Source organism: Benincasa hispida, chromosome 11 (assembly GCF_009727055.1).
Source record: "Benincasa hispida cultivar B227 chromosome 11, ASM972705v1, whole genome shotgun sequence".
NCBI classification, from domain to species: Eukaryota; Viridiplantae; Streptophyta; class Magnoliopsida; order Cucurbitales; family Cucurbitaceae; genus Benincasa; species Benincasa hispida.
In genome coordinates this window covers 73,866,194-73,890,156 of record NC_052359.1, presented here as the reverse complement: position 1 = coordinate 73,890,156, position 23,963 = coordinate 73,866,194, and the positions used below count along the sequence as shown (strand labels likewise).

Sequence of the window (23,963 nt, the reverse complement as noted above, 5' to 3'; positions counted from 1 at the left end):
TATATTTTCTTCATTTTTCTTTAAAAATGAAAAACAATAACCTAAAAATGAGAACATTACAGAGCAGACTGAGAGACCTATCTGCATCAATGTGCAACCAATACAATTTCCTGTTCATATACTTATGGAACAAAAGAACTAGTTGAATACAATTTCTTTCTTACAACAAATGGTGAGAACACACAAACTCTACAAAAAAGTGTTGGGGAGGGGGGATGGATCAATGAAATGAATTTTTCTTCACTCTGAAGCAAAAAGAGAAGAAAAATAGCAGTTTGGTATAACAGTTTGCTTAGTATACATGTTTCCCCCTAACTCCCAAGGTATCAAAGTCTCTTTTCTTTTTTCTTTTATCCTCTCAAACTAACTCTGCTAGAAGTGGATCACCTTCTGCCATTATTCTGACCAACTTGATGAAATCTTGTTCACTTGACACATTCCATGGGTGAACAGCAGGAACATGAACAGAGTACATAGTTGACGAATTTGTAGCAGGTGGTTTTTCTCTGTAATTCATTGTACTCAATACTGGATCAAAGTTTTGAACCGAATCCATTGCCGTAAAGAACAAGGGGATTGCAACCTTGTGATGGACTTCTAGATCACCCACTAAACCATGAAGGTCAAGAAAGTCTGCTACAAAGCGTCGAGGAATGTAAAAGACCTCAGAACTGCATATCGTGAGACTATTCTCACTTGCTACAGATTGTTTATGACTCACTTGGAAATGAACTGGCATCATGCTAACTATCTTCTTTACCATGTTTGATTGTTTCGTAAACCAATCTGAGCTTTCAACTGACACAGTAGTCCAAGATTTGGGTACCTGATTTCATAGGATATAATGAGAGACTAGAGAGAGAGCTAAATATTTTTTCACTAGGATCAACAAGCATTCAAGCAGTTAATTTTTGTTTAGTGTGTTAAAAGACATTTCCCCGTGTTTTTTTCTTTCCTATTTTCTACTAATTTACCACCCAAAATTTCAACCTCGCGAAAAAGAGTAAGTTGGTGACGTCTTAAAGACAAAAATTGCAAATAAAGGACACTGCTAAACAATAGTTCAGCTGAATATAGCTCAAGTTACCTTATCAGTTATCCAGAGTTTTGATTTGTCCGCTTGTAGCAGATTCCAATAGTTAAGAATTGTATCGTCTTGCAGGAATAAAAACCCTTCTGCGCCACTATATGTATCAAAAACTTTCGGCAGGTACCTATGAACATATGTAACAAAATATTTAGAAGAAAATATAATTTCGAAAGCTTAATTAACTGGAGTGAGTAGCTAGCAGAAGACTATTTGAGAATGCAGGATGAAACAGAACGCATTCTCATTCTATGACAGCCAACCATTCCAAGTTTGCAACAATAAAAATTGAAAGTTGTGCAGCAATGATTCTCAATTGAAATGTTGTGATTGATAATAAACTCGTCTCAACGTATACAGTTTCAATCCTAATGCCGAATGACAATCATCAAGGAAGAAAATAAAGCTATCAACAACTTTTTCAATGAGTTCAATTTTTTTAACGCAAACTAAAAGCTTAGTTCTGAACTCGGAAACCTTACAATGTTATCATATTCGTGGAACACTTATAATTTACCTTTATATTCTAGGCAGCATGAGAAGAAATATTCTTTTATATACCAAAAGAAAAAGTAATAATTAATGGCAAAACTGAATGGATTTCTATTCTACAAACCAACACACAGGAGAACTCACAATATAGTCTGTCAACCAAATTAGAATTTACGTAGGCATTAAACTCAAACAAACTTGTCAATCATGTTTTTGAGAAAGTGACTTACTTGTATGCATGGTCCAATCTGCCTTCTTCCACTACAAGATCTGAATTTTTGGTCTCTGAAAGAATTATCACCGTCTTGAATATCCTCCCATATAGCAACCTCCACTCCAGGGCAGTTCGTTCAACAGGGCCGTTACAAAACATGATGAGCACAACATTTCCAAAAAACTTTCTCCATCTGATCAAGTTCCCTATCTCATAACTCACCGTCCCAGTTTCCTCAACCCCAAGGTGTATGGACGGTAATTTCTGTGGAACAAACTCCTTCCGATCCCCATGACCAATAGTTGCTCGTGGACGATCCAATTCCAGAGACATTAGCCTTGGCTGCTGGTACCCAACAGCAATTAAATCTTGCAGCCAAGCTGCTGTAAATTTCACATCCATCTCAGTCCAAAACCCTTCCTCTGCCATTACAAAACTCAACTCCAAAATCTTCTCAAACAGCCTATGTTTACTTGATCTCCATGAATTCAAAAACTTAACTAAACGACCCACATTCACATGTAGATCTCTTTCTTCTGAAAATGGGTATGCTTCAATCTTATCGTATCGGTGAACGGTTGGAGGATAAACTACAACATAACCACCAATTTCCCACAGGAGCCTCTGGCCCCAGTATCCTCTCAAGATATCAGAAGCCATTGTGCTAATGGAAACAGGAAGCATTAAAGCCCAGAAGGCTGAGGTATGATAAAGTGTATTGAAGGAGTTAATAGGAACCATCATACCCTGTGGCAATGCCACTTTTGGAGCACGTTCATCAAATCTAATATCAAAAGCTTCCAATCCAGATTTTCGAGTGAAGTAAAATACCGAATCAACATCAGGAAGACCATTGGAAATTCCCTGTTGAATGAACTGCTTTCCCCCAAAAATTTCAGTATAAAATTCTTCATGAGCAATTTCACCCACATTTTCCAGTGGCAAGCCCCTAGGCCAAACTGATCTTTGCCCAAAATGAATGTAAGGATTAACAACAGTTCTATTGGGGTTTTCATGGCTATACTGTAATATGATCTCCTGCCTCGCTCCCTCTCCCACCAATTCTACATCGAAATGTTTGCCTAAATCTCCACCAATCACCTCCCCTCGATCATCCACATCGAAGATCTTCTTCGCGCCATGTTGAATGGCAAAGAGATACCCAACAGTTTTCCTCACGAAAGAATCATATGGAAGGAATTCAACCACACGAAACCCTAATTTAGACTGTTCTTCTAAGGAAAGATAAATCGCACCTTTAAGAGCCCAATCCGCCGGCGTCAATGAATTGCCTATCGCCAACACCTGCCAACCCTTCATTTTCACTAGCTTCCGCAGTGAATCACTGGGATAATTAGACACCGAGACGACGATCCATTGCTCGGAGCGAAATTCCGTATAAGAATTGGCTGGGATCGACGCGATCGAATTCCAATCAATTTTAGGGAATTGAATCTTCTCTAAAGCCGCTGTCTGCGATTGGAAGCAAAGAAGGGCGGCGCTATCCCCGACATTGCGGAGGAAAAATACGGCGGCGACGGTAACGATCAGGAGCAAAATCGTCACTACTCTGTAGACGTTGTCGGATAACCAAGTTGAGAAATCAAGGCTTTTAGACTCGGAAAAGCGATGCGAATGGAGAGTAGGCAGAGTTCTGATCTGGGTTTTGGGGGATTTAGGCGTTGAACGTTCTTGGACCAACATTGGATCCGCAAAATTGAGAACCCCGGCCACACAGTACTCTGTTCTTCCTGGATTATCAGAGAGCTCTTCAATGGCTTCCGTGGATTGAAAAGTGAGTTGCAGGTGGAAATTGAAGATCTAGAAATGAGATTTCTTCTTCTTCTTCGTCTTCTTCTTCTATGGAGAAGAAAGGAAAGTGATCGAAGGAGCGATTGTTGCTGAGCTGAGGACAATCTGTAATGGAAATTCGAATTGTCTATGTGTTGTATTTTGAAAGCAGTGGTTGCCGACAAGCATATAGCGGATTTCTTCAACTTCAATTCTAACAACTCTGCTTTCTTTCTAGTTTGGTGGGAAGGGACTCTCAAGTCTCTCACACTCCACTTGAGTCCTCATCTTTTATTTTCAGACAAATAAGGGACGAAATTGCAAATTTTGTTACTTTAACACCTTTCCAAAAATTTCTATTTGGTCCTTATAATACTAATTTTTTCAATTTGACCCTCTAAGTTAATCAAACCTCACAAATTGTTCCTGTCGTTACTATATTGACACGATTTCTATAGGAAATTCCAAGTTTACTAGGTTGGAAATAGGGGTGAGCTTGATAGACTAAAAAATTGAGTCGATCGATCAATCGAAGTGGTCGGTCAAAGTGATCGGTCGAAGAAAAAAGGTGTCAATTTGGAAATTTTCCAAATCGGAAAATTTCAAACAAATAATAATAATAAAACCAACCAAACCGACCGACTTTTACTCCTCGATGGTCAAGGTCGTTTTGAATTTTTACTAAATCTTAATCAACCATGGCCATTTCAGTGGCAGTTTGGTCGAAAAACTAACTCCAACCGACTAATGTTTACCCCTATTTAGAAATAGTAGAGTTCTCGGAAGATGAGACATAGGAGATAGTTGAGGAATAATTTTATTGATCTCTGAGATTTAAATAAGTGTAGAAACAAGTCAATCAAAATACTATTCAACTAGTTAAGGTGTTTAGTTTTGACAAAAAAGTTAGAGGATTGAATCTTCACTCACATTGAAATAAACAAATGGTAGAATCCAACAAATCTTAAAATTATTCAAGCCATATTTAAACTAAACCTAAATCAAAAGGTCTAAATTGAAGTTTATAAAATTTTAGAGATCTATTTGACATTATGTCAAAACTACATAGGCCAAATTTATAATTAAAAAAAATCACTTGTCTTTTCCGTGTGTGAAGTTATAAGCCGGTATCTATTTATTTTTTTCAAACTTAAAAGTTTCAATTGCAGATTTAGTTCCAACAACGGATGCATTGAATGTGATTAATCTCCTATCCAGAATAAAGTCCTTGATAGCAGAAATCATGGTCTTCATCGAGGATATTATTTTTGTTGGGAACCTTGTTAATAATTCTCTCTCTCTATTGTAACTTTTCTAGAGAGCAGATAAAAATGCTCATGTTATTGTTGCTTTGACATTCTCTCTTTGTTGTTCTTTGATCTGGAAAGAGGTTTTTCTCGATAATATCCTTCCTTTTAGATGTGAAAAGTAGTTGATGTGATTGCTTTATTCCTTGTTTGTCATAAAAAAAAAATGGTAGATTTAGTTATTGTTACCATTATTGTTTTTATTAGAGTTTGATTTTAATAAGTCATTCAATATGAATAGACATGTTAATTAGAGTCATTTATGATCATTTGGCATTATGTGACATTAGGAAATAGAAAAGGGGACAAAATTAGGGCAAGGAAGCCAAAAAAATTAAAGTACCCATATGAGTATAGTTGATTGACATTTATTCATTTATTAAAGTTGGGAATTTAAATTTTCATGCTTCACATTTGTTATTAAAAACTAAATTTAAAAAAAAAAAAAATCTTTTGATCTCTATATTTTGAGTCTAGTTTTCACTTAATCTCTAATTTTCAGATGTTAAGAAACGTTTGGGTAAGAAGTTGAGTTGTGAAGTCGGAAAAGTTGTGAACTTTTGAAGCTCACGATGTAAAGACTTAATAAGATATAAAATTAATATTTTTTAGTCGTGGAGACTATAAACTTGTTGAACAAAATAAGAAGTAGAGTTGTTCACTCCTCTCCAACTCCGTGAAACAAAAGCCCCTAAAAGAATTAATTATTTTATATCAAATAATTAGAATAAAAGATAACACCAAAAAGACTAATGACCCATTTGGATTGACTTAAGAGAAAAATGGTTTTCAAAAAACTCATATTTATTTAAACACTTTTGATAAAAACTGATTAAAATACACTTGAAGAGTTATTTCGAATGGTTGTCAAACATTCCAATTTATTCCAAAATTGCTTATTTTTTAAATTAAACACTTAAACATGTATTCCAAGCAAACCATAAAAGTGAGCTTTAGTGAAATATTAGATGTAAAAATACAAATGATTGAAACTTGGAGGAAACAAGTAACATTTTATATACTTGGGACCAAATGAAAAGGAAATGAAAATTAAAAATTAAAAATACAATATTTTGAAACCCAATAACTATATAAAAACTACGACTTAAAACTCAAGACCAAATAGTACCTTGTTCGGGAAAAAAGAGACCAACTAGGCCCCTTTGGTAAATATTTCCTTTTTCTTTTTGAAAATTATGTCTTTTTTCTCTAATTTTTTTTTATAATAGTTTATATATTTATTAAGTATAATAGTTGAATTCTTATCTAAATTTTAAATATAAATACGAATTTTTTAAAATTATTATTTCTTAGTTTTTATAATTTGACTTGATTAAAATAAATAGAAAAATTACATATAGATTTAATTAAAAAACCAACAATAACTTTGGCTTATTAACTTTGTGTTGTCATTTCGTGTCAAATCAACTTGTCACTTCAACATCTAAATAATTGGTGTTAATATAAAGAACTTGCTATGATCAGAACCAAAAGTTAAGAGAGACATAATTCAAAATTTCAAAGTTAAGGACACTGACTAAATTTATAATTTAATAACGATTATCGTGATTATTAATTTAATTAATTTCTTTTTCTCGTTTAAACTTTTAAATATTCTATTCAACCTCTTTTATTATATTTATAAAAATATTTTAAATTGACCAAGAACTTAGTTCGATTGACATTCATACGTATTGACTATTAAAAAGTTTGTGGTTCAAATACTTTAGATCTATTTATATTATATTTTATACATATATATTTTAAAATAAAAGGTTGGGACAAAATATTTTAAAGTTAAAAAAAAGGAAATAAATATTAAGCCTAAATATTATTATCTTATGGTTGAATTAGTTGGTTAGCATATTTATATATACACCTGATTTGGTTATTCTCAATGCATGTGGTACTTCCCTCAAACAGCAACTTTTTTATATTTTAGATTTGTTTTTAGTTCTCTAACTTTTCTTCACCAACTAATTATTTCAATTTTCAACTAACATCTAACTCTTTATTTATTACATAGTAAAAGGTCATATTTTAAGTCTAATTATCTTTTTATCTTGTTTATTTTAGTTTAATCATTTTAATTTTTCACTAATTATTTATGAAACATTAGAATAGATATTCAAACATTTGAATTTATCAAAAGTTCGGACGGTTTCAAATCTTAATAATAAATCTATTTCATATGATTTTAAATTAATGTCCACTAAGAAATTCTTATAAATAGAAAAATCACAAGAATATTTACATTTTATAATAAAAGAAATATTATCTAATTATATAAATTTATTTACACAAAAACCATCTTATTCTAAAATTTCTATTAAATAATGTAAAGTAATGACAAGAATCATGGCTGAATGTTAATATTTAAAATGATTAAAATGATTAAAATACAACAAGAGCTCATTAAAATTGAAATGTAAACAAAAATTTCAAAACATAATTTTGGTTTAAAAATATAGGTTGAAATAGTAGTTTCTATACTCTAATTTTTGGAAAATATCCATTTATATCCCTAAATTTTTATAATTGTATCAATTTGTACTTTCTCTAAATTTTATTCGACCAATATCCTATGAAACTTAATAATTTGAGTCAATTGAACGTCTAAATTTTTATAAGTCAATCAATTTGAATCATTCAATGTAATTATCTTTGAAAATTATCTATAGTAAATTAATACACTTATAAAAATTCAGGGTTCAAATTAATACAATTATTAGTTCAAAGTTTTAATTGTTACAATCTTAAAGTAAGGAATAAATTGATATTTATCCTAATATTTTTTATATGACTCCTATTATATGGTCAAATTTCTCAATACACGATTGAATAATATATCTAATATTGATAGTTTTCTTTTGCGACACATTTCTTTAGTGCTAACTTATCTACTCTCGGCCAAAAATGATTCAAATCTCTCAATTCCTATTGTACTAAAAAAAACTTATCTCTACTCTCTACTAGATCTTAAAAAATGTGGCATATATTCAAATGAAAACATATCTAGTAAGACGATTGGAAACTTTAAGAGGGTATATGGAGTATTGAGTTGGTTATTATAGTTTGTAGTTATTATAATAGTCTGTAGGTTATAATAGTTTGTATTTTGGATGTAAACTATTGTAATCTAGTTAGGAAATAATAAACACTGTAACAAATAACGATGAGCAACAATAAATAAACATTATAATAAAAAAAAATTAAAATAATTACACTGTAGCTGATTGTAGGTTATAATAGTTGAAAATGTCAACTAAGTGCAAACTATACTCTTCCGAATCGAATCGGTACGGGTTTTCGAGTTATGGGGCAGTCAATGGAACATTGGTAGGCATTGGTTGGAGACATCCTTTGGAAGTAGAGAGGTATTGAGTTTGTGTCTGTCGGATGAGAAAGATTTGGAGGGCCAAAGAGGCAAAGGGAGGAGTTGTTGGGAAGTCATTGTCATGTGAAAGTGAAACTCAAACGTAATCAACAAGTTTACTTCTATGACTTGTGAGGGATAATTTATAACAAACTTGCCTTCTCTTTTAAGATAACATTTGTTGATATTTTTCTTCTTTTCTAGTTAAAACATTTTAAAGTTAGACCACGTTTAGACGGTAATCCATTAATAGTAATGTAAAAAGTGGACTCCAGTTATTCTTGTTGTTGTTTATCTGTTTTCCATAATCATAATGAGATGTGGGACTTGTCTTGAAATTCGAATCAAATCGAGTAATCTAATTGAGGAATGAAGCGTGCTGAATTGGATTACGGTTGAAAATTACGTGGGAGCCACATTTATTGTTACCGTTATTGTCACTATTATAGTTACTATTATTGTTAGGGTCAAGTAGTAACGATAACAGTAACAATAACAATAAAATGTGACAAATTCATAATTTAAGATAAATGCGATCAAAAGCAATCAAATTACATTTGTGATTCAGGTCTATTACAATTCATCCAACAATGAAATCTTGTTCTGATTACACCAATTTTCACTACGGTTTTGTAAACTTGACCCTATCTATTTGTTGGTTTTTATAATACTTTCGAATTTGGAGCAAGTTTCAATTATGTCCCTAAACTTTAGAAATTTTCATTTTTATCTTTGAAATGTGAACTTTGTTTCAACAATATATTTGAAAAGTTTCTTTTCCATTGAAATCGGATGGAAATTGAGACAAATTTGAAAGTATGTGATATCATTTATAACATTATTCATGTAAATTGACGAGATAATTGATGTACAAAAATTGATTATATAAATGAGTTTCACGATATCTTTTGGGATGAAATAAATGTTAATCACGACTCAATTTTCTATATAATTGAATGTTAACAACACTTTGCATCTACTAATTTTTACATAAAAGCTATCACGTCCATTTTTACCCTTTAGTTTAACAAATTTTTTTAATAATTTCAAAGAAAAGAATAAAAAATGAAATTTTACAAAGTAGAGCCATAGTTGAAATATATTTTAACGGTTAAAAGATATTTTGACCAATCTACGTAAAAATTAATAAACATCGGTTTTACTTGATTTTTCTTTTTTTTTCTTTTACTTCAAATGAGGTATTCAAAATCAAATGTATTAGCCATTAATTTTTTTTTATATTAATATGCATTTCGTAGTGAAAACAATAATAACTAAAATTTCTATTAAAATATTTGATTGTTCTGGTGTAGTTGAAAAGTTAGGGTGGTTAAATTCAATATATAAATAAATACAATTACATATATTAAAATAAACCAAGCTGAAAAGTACAGATTTTAACCATTCAATAGGTTTCGATTATGTAATACTATCGATTTAAAAAAATATAAGAATTCTCTTTCCTTATTTTGCCAAACATATATTTCTCAAATTTTAAAAAATAAACTTAAATATAAATTTACCCCATGAAAATAATTTGTATCTATTTAAATATTACATAAAAAATTATTATAATTTTCGAAACAAAAAAATTTCGATATATTACATAAAAAATTATTTAATAAGTCCCTGGATTTTTAAATTTATAACTATCTAGTCTATATCTTTAAAACACATCTTTTAGATTTTAAAGTTTCAATTTTATGCCTAATAAATCGTTGAAATTATAATTATGTCTAACAAAATATTTTATTAAAAAAAAATCAGAAAAACTAAATTGAGACCAAGACCCTTGTAATAAAAAAAATGCAAATTGATTGACAAGCAAAATGTAAATATTGTTACTATTACCATTTTAAAAATTATAAATTTGTCACATTTATAAGTTTAAGTAAACATGATTAGAAACGATTCAATTATGTTTGCAATCAAGGTTCATTACGACTGATCTATCAATCAATCCCATTTTGATTATACCAATTTTCATTACAAATCGATAAACTTTGACAGAAAAAATGTTCAAAAAAGTTCGATCAAACATCAAAGCGGCACAAATATCAAGTATTCCTGCTTCACCACAAGCTCAGGGAGATGAAACCACATCAGAAAGAAAGAAAGCGTATAAAAATTCAATTGAAATCAAATCCCAAAAGGCGAACTAGGGCACAACATTCAAGCACAAATGTATCAGACAAATCTTCCTAAACTCACCACTAATAATAAAGTTCAAATCACCATTGCACAGACTAAAACATGAGAAAACGACTCATTTGTTCAAAAACTATTGTCAATGAAAGATATATTTCAACAGTAAAAATTGCACAATTGGGATAAAACTTGATAATCTCCCTTCCTAATTTAACTACATCATTTATGTAATCTTAACTGCAACCAAAAACCCACAAAAGCATATGCGCAACAAAAAGAAATTTATGAGGGGACCATAAGAAAAAACAAAATAGTAAAAAAATTCTAAACAGCATCAAAAGGTGGTGACTAAATTACAGTCAAAATTCAAAATTTGTGAAAAGGCAAAAGGCAAAAGGCAAAAGTACCCTTCGAAGTAACATAGCTCAACACGGGAAGAAAATAATATGGAACCTTTCTCATATAAGAAAGGTTAACATATCCCCATAATTGAAAGAAGAAAAGAAAGATGTATAAACTAAGTTCAAGCAGTAACCCTGTCAGGATCTTCCAACAACAATGCCTTGACAGTGGGTTTGGCCAATAAATCTGTGTGCTCTTGGAATGGGGATTTAGTGAAGCGTGTCTCCCTCCAAAATTCAGGTGTTAAGAAGCCGTACGTTTTCAGTAGGCAGTCAAATGTTGCCTGAAATGGCAAAAAAGGGGAAGAAATAAGACCCACAAAATACGACTCATAAGCAATACAGATCCTATTACCAACAAGAAAATAGCTACAAATCAATATGAATTGAGACCAAAAACCAAGGAGCACTTTCTAAATGGAAATAGGATTTCACTGTCATGAGCAACCAACAATGATACAACATTGTGTGATAGTAGATAAATGAACAGCAACTACATACAGCCAAACAAGATTACTGTATAAAAAGTCCAAAACGACCGATCCTGAAATTCAAGTCAAACATCCCATCTAAAATGAAATTTATCATCAAATTCTTAAGGATAAAATAGTCCCCCTAAACTTCTTAAAATTAAGGTTAAATTACAAATTCGGTCCTTGAGGCTGGAAAAAAAAAAGTAGAATTTAGTCCATATGATTTGATAAAATATGGATTAGGACTATTTAGAAATATTTCATCAAACCATAAGGATTACTTATAAGGTTCTATCAAACCAAAAGGACTAAATTCACAAACTTTTAAAAACATACGGACTAAATTCTAACTGTCTCCAAAACATAAGGACCAAATTTGCAATTCAGCCAAAAATAATATAGCCCCTAACTATTTTCTTCTTCTAAATTTTGTTTTGATCTCTCAACTTTCAAAAATTCACTTAGTCCTTGTTAAACTAGTACTTAAATTTATGATAATATCACACAAAATCATGCCACTATAATATGTATGTATGTGTGTGTATATATATATGTATGTGTGTGTGTATATATATATATATAGCAGAGAGTGAATTTCACAGTTCATCTTCATGAAGGACAAAAAAATGTAAGTTCTTAGACAATGTAACAATGAATGCAACATAACATAATAATGCAAGTCAATAGAAACATTTCAGTACTGGTGGACAACTTTGAAGGTAGAAAACAGCACACGCTACATCAAAACTTAGCCAACTCCTCTAATTAGCATGCTTTGAAGTTGGTGAAAAATACTCAAGGATGTAACAGGATTAAATTTGATTATCTGAACTGAAAACAAATCCAATACTTTAAACTACATTTCCTAAGGCTCATTTCCATCCTGATCAAGCTTTCCAAACGAACGGGCTAGGACAGATACAGCAATTGAACAACTAATTGTTACTATTCATAATGGTAAAGCACACCAAAAATCAAAATCAATATATTACCCGTAGAACAAAGCCAAAATCTTAACTAAATGGAATAGAGTAACCATTCAAGTTAGGTCAAACCTTAACGAAGTTTCCAAGAGTTTTAGTTGATCCCCTAGAAGATGTAAACACGTCCTCAATCCCAGCAAACTGCAAGACCTTTTTGGGCACTCTAGCCGCCACAATACCAGCTCCTCGCGGCGCCGGAACCATCCGGACGGTAACGGATCCACATTTTCCAGTAACTTTACACGGCACTGTATGTGGCTTACCAATCTTGTTACCCCAATACCCTCTTCTCACAGGGATCACAGACAACTTAGCCAAAATAATCGAACCACGAATCGCTGTAGCAACTTCTTTGCTACACTTAACTCCCAAACCCACATGGCCATTACCATCGCCGACGACGACGAACGCCTTGAAACGGGTCCTTTGTCCGGCACGGGTCTGCTTCTGGACTGGCATAATCTTCATAACCTCGTCCTTGAGGCTAGGGCCAATAAGGGTATCAACGATCTGATGCTCCTTAATGGGGAGAGAATGGAGATAGATCTGCTCCAAGGACTGGATCTTTCCCTCTTTCACGAGACGGCCTAGCTTAGTGACTGGAACCCATTTCTCTTCTTCGTCGCGTCGACCGGCACGGCGGCGACCTCCACGTCCGCGGTCACCTCCGCCACGGCCTCTGCCGCCGAAGCCTCGTCCAAATCCGCCGCGCTCCGCCATGTTCAGGTAAAGGGGATAAAAGAGGAAGAGATGCAACAGGAAATATGAGGCGTTGGACAAGAATCTGAGATGATTGACGGAGAGAGGAACTTATATGAGAAGATTGTGAGGGAAGGGGAGCTAGGGCTTCTGAGATAGCTAGAGTTTTGGATTGGGCGGTTTTTGGTGGGCCGGAGTTATAATTTGGTAACCCGACCGATTTTGATTACAAAATACTTGTGTAAATTAATGTTTATAAGTAACTATTTTTTCTTTTTAATCTATTTCTTGGATTAATTTTCATTGGTAAAAAATAAAATAATTTCATAAATAATGAACATGAACATCATTCATTTTTAAAAAATTGTTCAAAATAATCCCAAAAATAGCATGCTTTCTGAATACTCATTAGAATGGTTTTTCTCGAGCCTTCTCGGATGAGATCGAGCCTCAGATTGGATTTGAAACGTTATGAATTCAAATTATCCAGTTGTTTGAAAGAATGAAAATACCCTTACTTTAAAAACCTTCCATATACACTGAAATCATTTCAACTTCTCACCTCGTCCGAGTTATCCCTGATTTTGCTTTGAAATTTTCCTCTCCATGGTTATTGCATCCTGAAGCTTCCTTATTGTAGAGATATTCAATATTTCCTTCGTTTAGTCTATTATTTCATCTTAAACTAGAGTTTGACTAGGGTTTTAGAGTCTATATGAAATATATGAGAAATCTAGGTTGGATATTATCTTTCTTTCAATATATAGTCTCTTTTTGTGTATATTGTCTGTTATTGATGATTTCCTGAATACTTCATCCTATTTCGATTGAAATCTGTTTGAATCTCGACCGATATTCGATGAAGTGAGACTGAGATCGTTTGAATGTGTCTTGAGATTGGGTGGATGACCATTGAGTTACACGATCTTGGGGTAAATGTGGCCCGAGAACTTATACAGAGCATGACCAAGCCCTAATCTCGTGGCACACTAGTGTAATTGGCCCGGGTTTTTCATAATTAGCACACTATCTCAAACAAGTTTTGTTGGATTGTATCAACAACAACGGAAGCACAAGGATCATCTAAATACTCAAATTCACTAATGTTGGCAAAATATAAAGCATGCTTTTGTAGAAACAAGTGAGTTTCAAGACATACCTCTTGTAGAACTTCTTCAAAGCTCCTTCACCAGCTGCTATCTTCTCCAAATCTTATTGTAGACCACCTCAAGATCTACTCCACTATTCTCTTGGTGCTCTAGATTGAGCTGTGAGACTCAAAACAAGCTTGAATCAAGGGTAGAAGGAGAAATGCTCACTGCAAAAAACTAATTGAAGAACTCTTTCTTCAAACCAAATTTTCTCTCAAAATCTCTATAGATTGCATGTCTGATCTTCACTCCAATCTCTTCATTATATTGCAGACCAGCATACAAAGAAAAAAGTTGCATGAGTTGCAGCTCATGCTTGGAGAATACAAGGCCAAGATAATGCCATTTGAGTGAGCTACTTAGGTGATGGATAATGGAAAAACTTCCTTTTCCATTTTGTGTGTTTTGTTTTCTAATTTTTCAATTTTATCTAAAAATCAAAATTTGATTTTATAAAATTTATTTTGATTTTAAAAATGAAAATTTAATTAATTTCATAAATTAATTATTAAATAAAACTTAATTAATTTAATATCAAATATTAAATTAATTTTAACACATATCCATCTTTATATATTTAAATCATATTTAAATATATAAATTCTCCTATTCCTTTTAATTCTCAAATTAAAAATGTAATTATATCTCATATAATTACTAATTCCCTTAATTCTAATTTGAACGATTCAAATTAACTTATCACGCTATATTAGAGCTAGTCCGTTACGAGCTAGTAGGGGGACCTCGCGGACCTACAGATCATGGGCTCCAATGATCCGAGATTAATTGGCTAAACTCATTAGACCAAATTAATCCTCATTCGTTAACTAATGGGTCACTCCATTAAAGCTTATAGTTGTACTCCCCTCACTGTAGATATATTATGTCTACATGATTTAACCATAATCAGCAAGTTGACCCTTCATAGGTTGTTTGTAATAACGGCTCTATACTATTTTACCCCCGAGATTATGTCTTATTCCTCAAGTCCCTACTGATCCTCTAATGAACAACTAGTTTGTGATCTAATCACTAAACTAAACTCTCTCAGCCTAGTGAGAGGGTGAAGCCCCTTGTTCAAGACCTGGATTCAGTACTTAAGAGAACAACCTTTCTCCTATCCCTAAATCGAGTAGGCGTGAACTCCGTCTTGCACCCTATGTCCCCAGCTATCTATCTAGTCTTACCCCTGAAATGGGAGTCTTATTGAGCCGACGTTGTTGAACCAACCCTCAACTATGCAAATCTAAAGGCAATCCCGAATAAACATGAGTTCATAGTTAGCTCAGGATTAAGATCAAGTTACTTAGGTCATCTAGGTGAAATAGTCAGTCTTAAATAGTAAACAACGTTATAAAGTAAGAGACTTATTTCTTGGTCCTGATCTTATGCAAACTCATTGCATAGGACACCGCCACTCCTCATGTCATAACATGTACGAATTAGGATCACATCGTATGTAACTCTTTACAACTCTTTTCTAATAACTACAGAGTAGGCCGCAACCAATGGTTTACCAGAATAAGGTACCCAACCTCATTCATGTACCATAGATCATTTTGACTATTTACTTGAACTTGATCCACTCTTATGTTTCCACATAAAGTTCAAGTACTCATACAACAGTCATGGGTCTTAATTATTGGAATTAGACTTTCATACAATTTATGAGATCAATAACAAGTATATTGATAATAGAAAATATTTATTATTTTACAAACTGCGAGTTTTTAGGACATAAAATCCAACAATACTCCCACTTGGACTAAAACTCCAGTGGATCAATATATACAAATATATACAATGTTGAGTTTACATGGAGAGGATAAAAAGTACAAATACAATAAACTATGGCATCACAATACCCATCAATTCTCCCACTTGCTCTAATGATACAAAACTCATAGACCTAGTCCTACTAGGTGACTCTTGAACACTTTAGCCGAGAGGGCCTTCGTAAATGGATCGGCTAAGTTGTCTTGGGAAGCAATTTGAGTGACAATGACGTATTCTCTGTGTACAATCTCCTTGATGAGATGGTACTTCCGTTCGATATGCTTTCCCATTTTATGGCTTCGTGGTTCTTTTGAATTTACAACTGCTCTACTATTGTCACAATAGAGAGTGACAGGCAGGTACATAGGAACTACATCCAGATCTGTCAAGAACTTTCTGAGCCATACTGATTCTTTTGTTGCTTCGCTTGCAGCTACATACTCAGCTTCCATTGTGGAGTCTATAATACAACTCTGCTTGATTCTTCTCCACACAACTGCTCCTCCGTTAAGAATGAATATTGATCCCGAAGTTGATTTCCTCGAATCAATATTGGTCTGAAAGTCAAAATCAGTGTATCCAGTAAGGATCAGATCCTTAGAACCATACACGAGCATATAATCTCTCATTCTTCAAAGATACTTGAGAATGTTTTTAATAGCAGTTCAATGATCATGACCAGGATTAGACTGAAATCTGCTGACAATTCCTACAACATAGCATATATCGGACGAGTACACAACATTGCATACATCAAACTCCCACCTGCTGATACATATGGAATTTGATTCATTTTCTCACCTTCTTGAGGTGTCTTAGGACTCTGTTCCTTAGACAAGTGAATTCCATGCCTGAAAGGTAAAGATCCTTTCTTGAAATTTTGCATTTTATACCTAGACAACATCTTGTCTATATAAGATGCTTGAGATAATGTCAATGTTCTGTTCTTGCGATTCCGAACTATATGGATTCCAAGAACATATTGTGCTTCTCCCAAATCTTTCATTTGGAATTGTAAAGCCAACCATCTCTTAACGTTAGCTAGATATTCTACTTCATTCTCAATGAATATAATATCATCAACATACAACACCAGAAAAGCGACAGTTTTGTTGACGATTTTCTTATAGACACAGGGTTCGTCAATATTTTGTTCAAAGCCATAAGATTTGATCGCAACGTCAAATCTCATATTCTAGGATCTAGAAGCTTGTTTTAATCCATAAATGGATCGATTAAGCTTACAAACCTTTTGCTCTTGACCCTATTGCATAAACCCTTTTGGTTGAGACATATAGATACTCTCTTCAAGATAGCCATTCAGAAAAACTGTCTTGACATCCATTTGCCATATTTCATAATCATAAAATGTGGCTATGGACAAGAGTATTCTAATAGAATTTATCATGGCAACTAGAGAGAAGGTTTCTTCAAAATCTAACCTCTCTCTTAGGCAAGAGTTCACAACTTACTCAAGATTCAGGTCATGTTACCTATAGTTATCTTGGTGAAATGTAAGCCTCTATTATGAACGGCGTTATATAATAAGACTAAACATTTCGTGGTTCGATCTTATACAAACTTCTTTATATAGAATATCCCCGCTCGCATGTCTATATATGAATGATCAGGATCAGATCATTTGTGGTACTTTACAATAATTGTAATACCTACAAAGCGGGCCATATTCGTAGTGTTACTAGGATAAGGTACCCACCTTTATCCATCTACTACAGACCATTTAAGTTATCACTTAAACACGATCCACCCGTATGTCTCTACATACATGTTTAAGTTATAAAGATAACCTTGGATGTTAGTTTATCGATTTGTGGTTAATGCAACTAAAATATCATATATTTTATAGACAATGAATAAAATATCATATATTTTATTAAATACATAATGAGTTTGTTCAATAATGTTTACAAACTATAGGACCCTACGAGATTTAGGGCATCAACTCCAACACTGTACACCTCGGCAGAAAGGAGAAATTGAACCTTGTTGGACATGGTTTAGTCTATGATGAGTTATGCTTCCTTACCTGACTTATTTTGGGGTTATGCAGTACAGACTACAACATATGTTTTGAACTGTGTTCCTTCTGAGAATGTTATTAGAATATCTTTGGAATTATGGAATGGTCGTAAAGGTAGTTTATGCCATTTCAGGTTCTAGGGTTGCCCAGCATATGTGCTTGAGGCAAATCCTAAGAAATTGGAACCTCGTTCAAAATTGTACCTATTTGTAGGTTACCCTAAAGGAATAAGAGGTGGTTCCCTCTATGATCCTAAGGATAATAAGGTGTTTGTGTCGACAAACGCTACCTTTTTAGAAGAGAACCACATAAGGGAGCATAAGCCCCACAATAAGATCGTGTTGAATGAGTTTTCCAGTAAAACTATTAAACCTTCAACAAGAGTTGTTGAAGAGCCCAACACCTCAGCAAGAGTTGTTGAAGTTGGTCTATCTAGTAGGTCACATCAATCTCAAGCATTGGAAGAGCATCGACGTAGTTAAAGGGTTGCGAACTTGCCTAGTTGTTATATGGGTTTAATAGAAACCCTAGCTATCGTAGCTGACAACGATGTTGAGGATCTATTGTTTTATAAGAAGAAAATAAAGGATGTTCACAAAGATTGGATCAGAGCTATGGATCTTGCAATTGAGTCTATGTACTTTAATTCGGTTTGGGATCTTGTAGATCAACCTGATGGGGTTAAACCTATAGGTTATAAATGGATCTACAAGAGAATACAGGGTGGTGATGGGAATGTGAAAACCTTCAAGGCTAGACTTGTAGCAAAAGGTTATACCCAAGTTGAGGAAGTCGACTATGAGGAGACTTTCTCATTTGTTGTCATGTTAAAGTCTATCTGGATACTCTTGTCCATTATCTCATATTATGGCTATGAGATTTGGAAAATGACGTCAAGGCTGCTTTTCTGAATGGCAATCTTGAGAAGACCATTTATACGGATCTACTCTGGACAGTCACTTCAGACTAGCCTCTCTCCCAGAATCAATATATGTACGTCTCTATGTATTCATGTATGTACCAGTATCTGTATCTGTATATGTATAAGCGAATTTGAAAAAGCTACTTATAGGCGAAGCCTTGGCTTTTTAAATTTGTGGTCCCCACTATATAGTTATGGTAGTTTCTGAAATGACGAAATGGAAAATTCCTTCTTTTATGCAATTAAACTGTCAGAAATGCACAATTGAAAGTTGTACACTTATCAGACTCTTCCGCGAATGCGTTGCTCTTTATATCTTCGATCGATCGTCGCATGCGGTGTTGTTTTTTTATTATCGCATGCGATTGAAATTGCGTTGATCGCTAGAGCTTTTGATCGATTGTCACATGCACCGTCATTGCGTTGATCATCTCTTCGTTCTCGATTGATGGGCGCAATGCGACATAGATGCGTTGTTCATTTTGCTTTTGAGCCATGAACGCATGCGGTGACTGATTTCCTGCAAAACAGAAATTGAAACATTCTATTCTACCATCGCAATGGTGTTAGTAGGTGTATTGACGAATTTCATAATTTTCGCATTTCTTAGTCAATTTATATACTATCGATGCAACTTTTCTTTCTTTTAGCCGCAATATCTAAATAAAATAGTATAAATAACGTGTATTTCTATAAGCTATCACACCCCCAAATTTAGATATATGCTTGTCCTCAAGCATATCTTCGACTAAAGCAATATAGTTTAATTCTTATCCTAAATTTTGCGTCGACTGGTTGCTCCGAATGCTCCACCTAGGCAACATTACTTAACAATGCAATTTCCTTCTATCCTTTAATAATTCATAACATGCTCTACTTTATTCTTTTATACAACAAATCTCTACTAAAAAATTCCTTTCTTGTTTTGAAAAGAATGTTTACCTCTTCATGCAAAAACAACTTGGTACGACTTTATGCGGTGGTCTAGTTTGCATCATTTATTAGAGACTGTTGATCATGGTTACACCCTTCATTTTGGCTTGCTCCCACGGGTGTCATGCGAACATCCAACTACGATTGTGTGCCAATCTTAACTTCAACTCTTGATTTTCAGCTAAGTTTAACTTTTGCTGGTAAGAGGAGTTGTCTTTTATATTCTTATTTTTTTCTCTCTCATTTTTTTTTCTCTTTTCATATTGCGTCGTTCTTAGAAACGCACCTTCGTTTTGGCTTGCTCCCACGGGTGTCATGCGAACATCCAACTACGAGCATGTTCTTTTCATGACTTAACTTTTATCAGGTTTGGGTTTTCCCTTGTGCTGACATTGGAGTTTATATGAATTTTTTTTTATTTGACAATGAATGCATTTTCTACTGATAAACGCATCCACTTGATTGCATCTGCTCAGACCTTCCCCACCCCCAAAATTTAGAGATGTGTGAGGTCCTCATTGCATTGTTTTGGATAGAATAGACAAAACACCTAGTTAAAATTTTGAAAAGAAGGTTTTAGTGGAGTCTTGAAGGATAAAAGGTAAAGCAGTGCTATTGCTACGAATTATCTAAGTGTTAGTCAGAAAATACAAAGTGTGGGACATGTTGCTAAGAGTATGCATATTACTCATCATGGCAGCGCAATGAATAACGCAAAATATAAGGTAAAGAACATCGCAATAATTGACAAGGATGATAAATAAGAGGCTAACGCATATGGAAAGAATAGTTACTCAGTTGTATTAAAAATTAACCAAGTATACAAAGAATTACAATTATCGCAATACAAAATTTTGAGCATGTATAAAGAATCAAGGAATAGCTTCTATACATAGAAATAATAAATGAATTAAAAATGAAAGAATGACCGCAACAAAAAAATTTGTAAAATTATTGAGGAGGAGGTTTAGGAGGCTCAAGAGGAGGATTTTGTGGAGGAACACGAGGAGCTTCTTCAAAGTACAGATGTTGTTATAAATGCAGAGGCACCATGGGACCATGTAGATAGGCTGTCAAAAAGTTGAAGTACTCATGGTTGCGCTCTGCCACTTGTCTTTGGTTCAGGTGGATCGTGTAGATATTGCATTAAATGTTGATCAGCACTTGCCTTGTCATCGCAACACTGCGTTGCAACTCTACTTGTCACTCGTGTAACTCCATTATTTGCTGGCAGAAAAAGTCATGTTGATGAGAGAGAAGAGAACGTATATTAGCAAGGTCAGCAGCTAGAATGGCAATGGTGGGTTGCGCCTGTGATGTTTCACCATCAATGTTTTGGTGTTAGGCAGAAGTGCCTTTACCCAAATCATGTTGGTCATTAACATGCGGTGGTGGATGAGAAAATTGCGGTAAAGATGAAGAGAAGGATAGTGCTGCTGAATATGCGTTGGGTGAATTGAGGGCAATAAGGAGATTAGTAAAATGTTCAGGGAGTGGGGAAAGGGGTTCTGTAGGAAGGCTTGGAGGGCGAATGATCAAAGGGTCCAAGGGTTCTTGATCTTGTGGTGATGGCTCTTGGACTTTTTCCTTGCCTTTTTCAACCTTGCGCTGTTTCTTGGGCTTTGGCTGTTGCGGTGCATTTAAGTCGATAATGGGCCTTTTCAGTGGAAGCTCAGGGCAATGAGGGGAATCTTTGAGAAGCATTCTCAAAATCTTGACGTTGATGAGGCCATGGTCTTCTGGCATTGGTTCTTCCTCAATACCTACACCCAATGAAAGGCATAAGCTTGAAACTGTCCAAGGGAAGAAATACCGACCTCTTATACGCCCCACAAAACCTCGAATCTGCCTTGCGATCAATTGGCCCACATCTATTGGAATGTCGTGTGCTATGTAATATGTGGCCATGACTCTATCCCTTGAAACTGTTTTGTCATGAGAAGTCGGGATGAGTCGTCATTTCACCAAATACACCCAAAGCCGCGCCTCCGGAAGCAGTTTATTAGACGCAAGGGTTCTAATGCCTTTCATAGGTACCGACCATTGCGTGCCCGATTGCATTAATATCTTCAGTGTATCTTCCATTTGTTCTTCTGTGGGATCATCAATGATTTTATTACCCGGTGCCTCTGGGATGTCCTTCATCTGATATAACTCATTGATGTCCTTTGTGTTGAAAGGCACTACCTCCCCTTTCATGATCACCGCATCTTTGGTGCCATGAAGTCGTCCATTATAGAAAACTCGCACTACCGTTGGGATTATGATGGATGGGCACTGGAAGAATGTTTCCCATCCATGCTCTAGCACAACACTTGTAATTAAGTCCGGTAGTGGCATTGGCACCGGAAAGAACCCCATTTCCATCATCATGTCGTCATTTTCTTTCTTCTTTGATGGGTGTCCCTTGGCCAACGTAGGCTCACTACTTTCCGCTTTTGCTTTGCCCTTCTCTTTTGTCAACGCAAGGCGGGATCTTCGTTTTTGTCTCTTTTCCCGTTCCTTACGTTGTTCTTCCTTCTCCCACTCTGCAATTTCTTACTTTTCTTCTCTCGAATGCGCTGAAAATTTTCTCTGCGCCTTTTCTTCTTCTCTTCCTTCTTCTTCTTTTCTTCTTCTTCTTCTTCTCTCATTTCTCTTTTAAATTGCTCTGAGGCCAACAATATGCGTTGTTCTTCCTCGACCTTATTCTCTCTTCTTCTGCCGAGATTGCATTGTTGTGACACACTTCTACATGTGTAATTTTATTTTTAAATTGCTTTCTGCAATGATTTGTTGTGCTCGCAACATCTTCTCTTGTTTTTCTTCTTTCTCTCTTCTTCTCCTTTCCTTCTCTTCTACTGCACTTTGCAAAATTGGTGGGTCGATTGTTGACCCTTGCGACGACGCATAAGAGGGGTGATGTATGGATCTTCTCCATCGTGAGTCGCAACCGTTCTTATTTGCATTGATTCCTCTTCAGGTTATGCTGATTCTCTTTGTTGCGTTGACACCCTCTCTTCCTTCTTCTTCAGGCGCTTCCCTTATCGCTTGCGTTCCCTCTTCTCACTCGATTTTCTTTCTTTCTTCTTCTTCCTTGGTTGGGATTCTTCATCTCCTTCTGCTCTCTCCTCCCCATTCTTCTTCTTCTTTTTCTCCTCAGCCATTTCAGGCAGCTTCTTCGCTTCCACCTCCTCCAAAGCCACCCTGATGGGTCCCTCATAGGATTCTGTTTGAACAGTTTCCTTAGGATCTGAAACGGCCAGGGCGCTTCTCCGTGAAACTTCTTCCATCTCTTCTTCTGAAGGTAAGGGTTGATTAACGACTCCCACTTCAGGTAGCCCTCCCTCCTTCTCCATATTACTCAGAATACTCCCGGACACTTCTCTATCGTCTCTTCTCTTCTTGTCGCTTTCAGATAACAGTGTTAGGAGTAGGGCACTCTCCGTGCTCTGCCCCTTTCTGATTTGGAGTGGTCTGGCTACTAAAGGCTTTTGCCGAGGTTTTCCGGCGATTCGTGTGATGGGTTTTGGCTGGGCGGCGAGGCGACGACTTGTTGAGAGGAATATCGCCTTTCTTGTAGTGATTTGGGCTGGTGAGAGTGATGAGGGTAAAGAGGATGAATGGAAAGATTGATTGGCCATAGTTGTACTGAGTGAACGAGTTGGGAAAGTTCTTAGGGTTTAGGACAAAAAAAAACTTGAAGGTCTGGTTATGCAAAGCTGCTCTTAGGGTTTCCGTTTGCAAAAGATTCAAATAGATGACCTAAGATAGAGGAGGACGGAATTTATAGGTTAGGCCTTGATGGGCCCAACGCAAATTCTGTGGTGGCAGGCTTCGAGGTACTCAAAAAGCCTGCTGCCGCGCTTCTCACATTTATGAATTAGCAGAGAAGTACGTCCTTTCATCTGCTAAATCATCATTTCCTTGGAGGCCTAAATGATTGGACTACTCTGTTTGCAAAAAGAATTTGTCTTTTGTGTTTTATTTGGATGTGCGCAAGTTTAAGATTAACGTAATTCCTCCATCAACGCAAATGCATATTTGCAAAGGACGGGGAACAACGCATGTATCAGCGCAACACACTCCTCGGCTTAACGCATTTCTGGAGGATAGGTGCACAATATTTCTACTGGCACAACACTACCTTGACATAGTATGTTTTCACTAAGGACGGGCGAAAAATACAT

At 34.9% G+C, this 23,963-nt stretch overlaps 2 protein-coding genes across 2 annotated transcripts; both read right to left on the bottom strand.

Annotated features, from left to right (window-relative positions):
- Window positions 1-82: 82 nt before the first annotated feature.
- On the bottom strand, window positions 83-3,865 carry LOC120091026 (probable glycosyltransferase STELLO2). The gene is made up of 3 exons (XM_039048813.1): window positions 1,810-3,865; window positions 1,088-1,214; window positions 83-826 (listed from the first exon to the last, which is right to left on the bottom strand). Exons 1-3 carry the CDS (start codon window positions 3,495-3,497, stop codon window positions 359-361), a joined length of 2,283 nt encoding a protein of 760 aa, XP_038904741.1. The 5' UTR covers window positions 3,498-3,865; the 3' UTR covers window positions 83-358.
- A 6,848-nt stretch (window positions 3,866-10,713) lies between these two features.
- LOC120092183 (40S ribosomal protein S2-4-like) lies at window positions 10,714-13,121 on the bottom strand. Its single transcript, XM_039050416.1, has 2 exons — window positions 12,345-13,121; window positions 10,714-11,100 (listed from the first exon to the last, which is right to left on the bottom strand). Exons 1-2 carry the CDS (start codon window positions 12,990-12,992, stop codon window positions 10,939-10,941), a joined length of 810 nt encoding a protein of 269 aa, XP_038906344.1. The 5' UTR covers window positions 12,993-13,121; the 3' UTR covers window positions 10,714-10,938.
- Window positions 13,122-23,963: the final 10,842 nt, after the last annotated feature.

Excerpts from the sequence above, each read along its gene's own strand:
- LOC120091026 (XM_039048813.1), bottom strand. The coding sequence starts at position 3,497 with ATGTTGGTCCAAGAACGTTCAACGCCTAAATCCCCCAAAACCCAGATC. Across the intron at positions 1,215-1,809 it reads AGATTGGACCATGCATACAA|GTACCTGCCGAAAGTTTTTG; the intron begins GTAAGTCACTTT and ends ATATGTTCATAG. Across the intron at positions 827-1,087 it reads AACTCTGGATAACTGATAAG|GTACCCAAATCTTGGACTAC; the intron begins GTAACTTGAGCT and ends CTATGAAATCAG.
- LOC120092183 (XM_039050416.1), bottom strand. The coding sequence starts at position 12,992 with ATGGCGGAGCGCGGCGGATTTGGACGAGGCTTCGGCGGCAGAGGCCGT. Across the intron at positions 11,101-12,344 it reads CTCTTGGAAACTTCGTTAAG|GCAACATTTGACTGCCTACT; the intron begins GTTTGACCTAAC and ends TTGCCATTTCAG.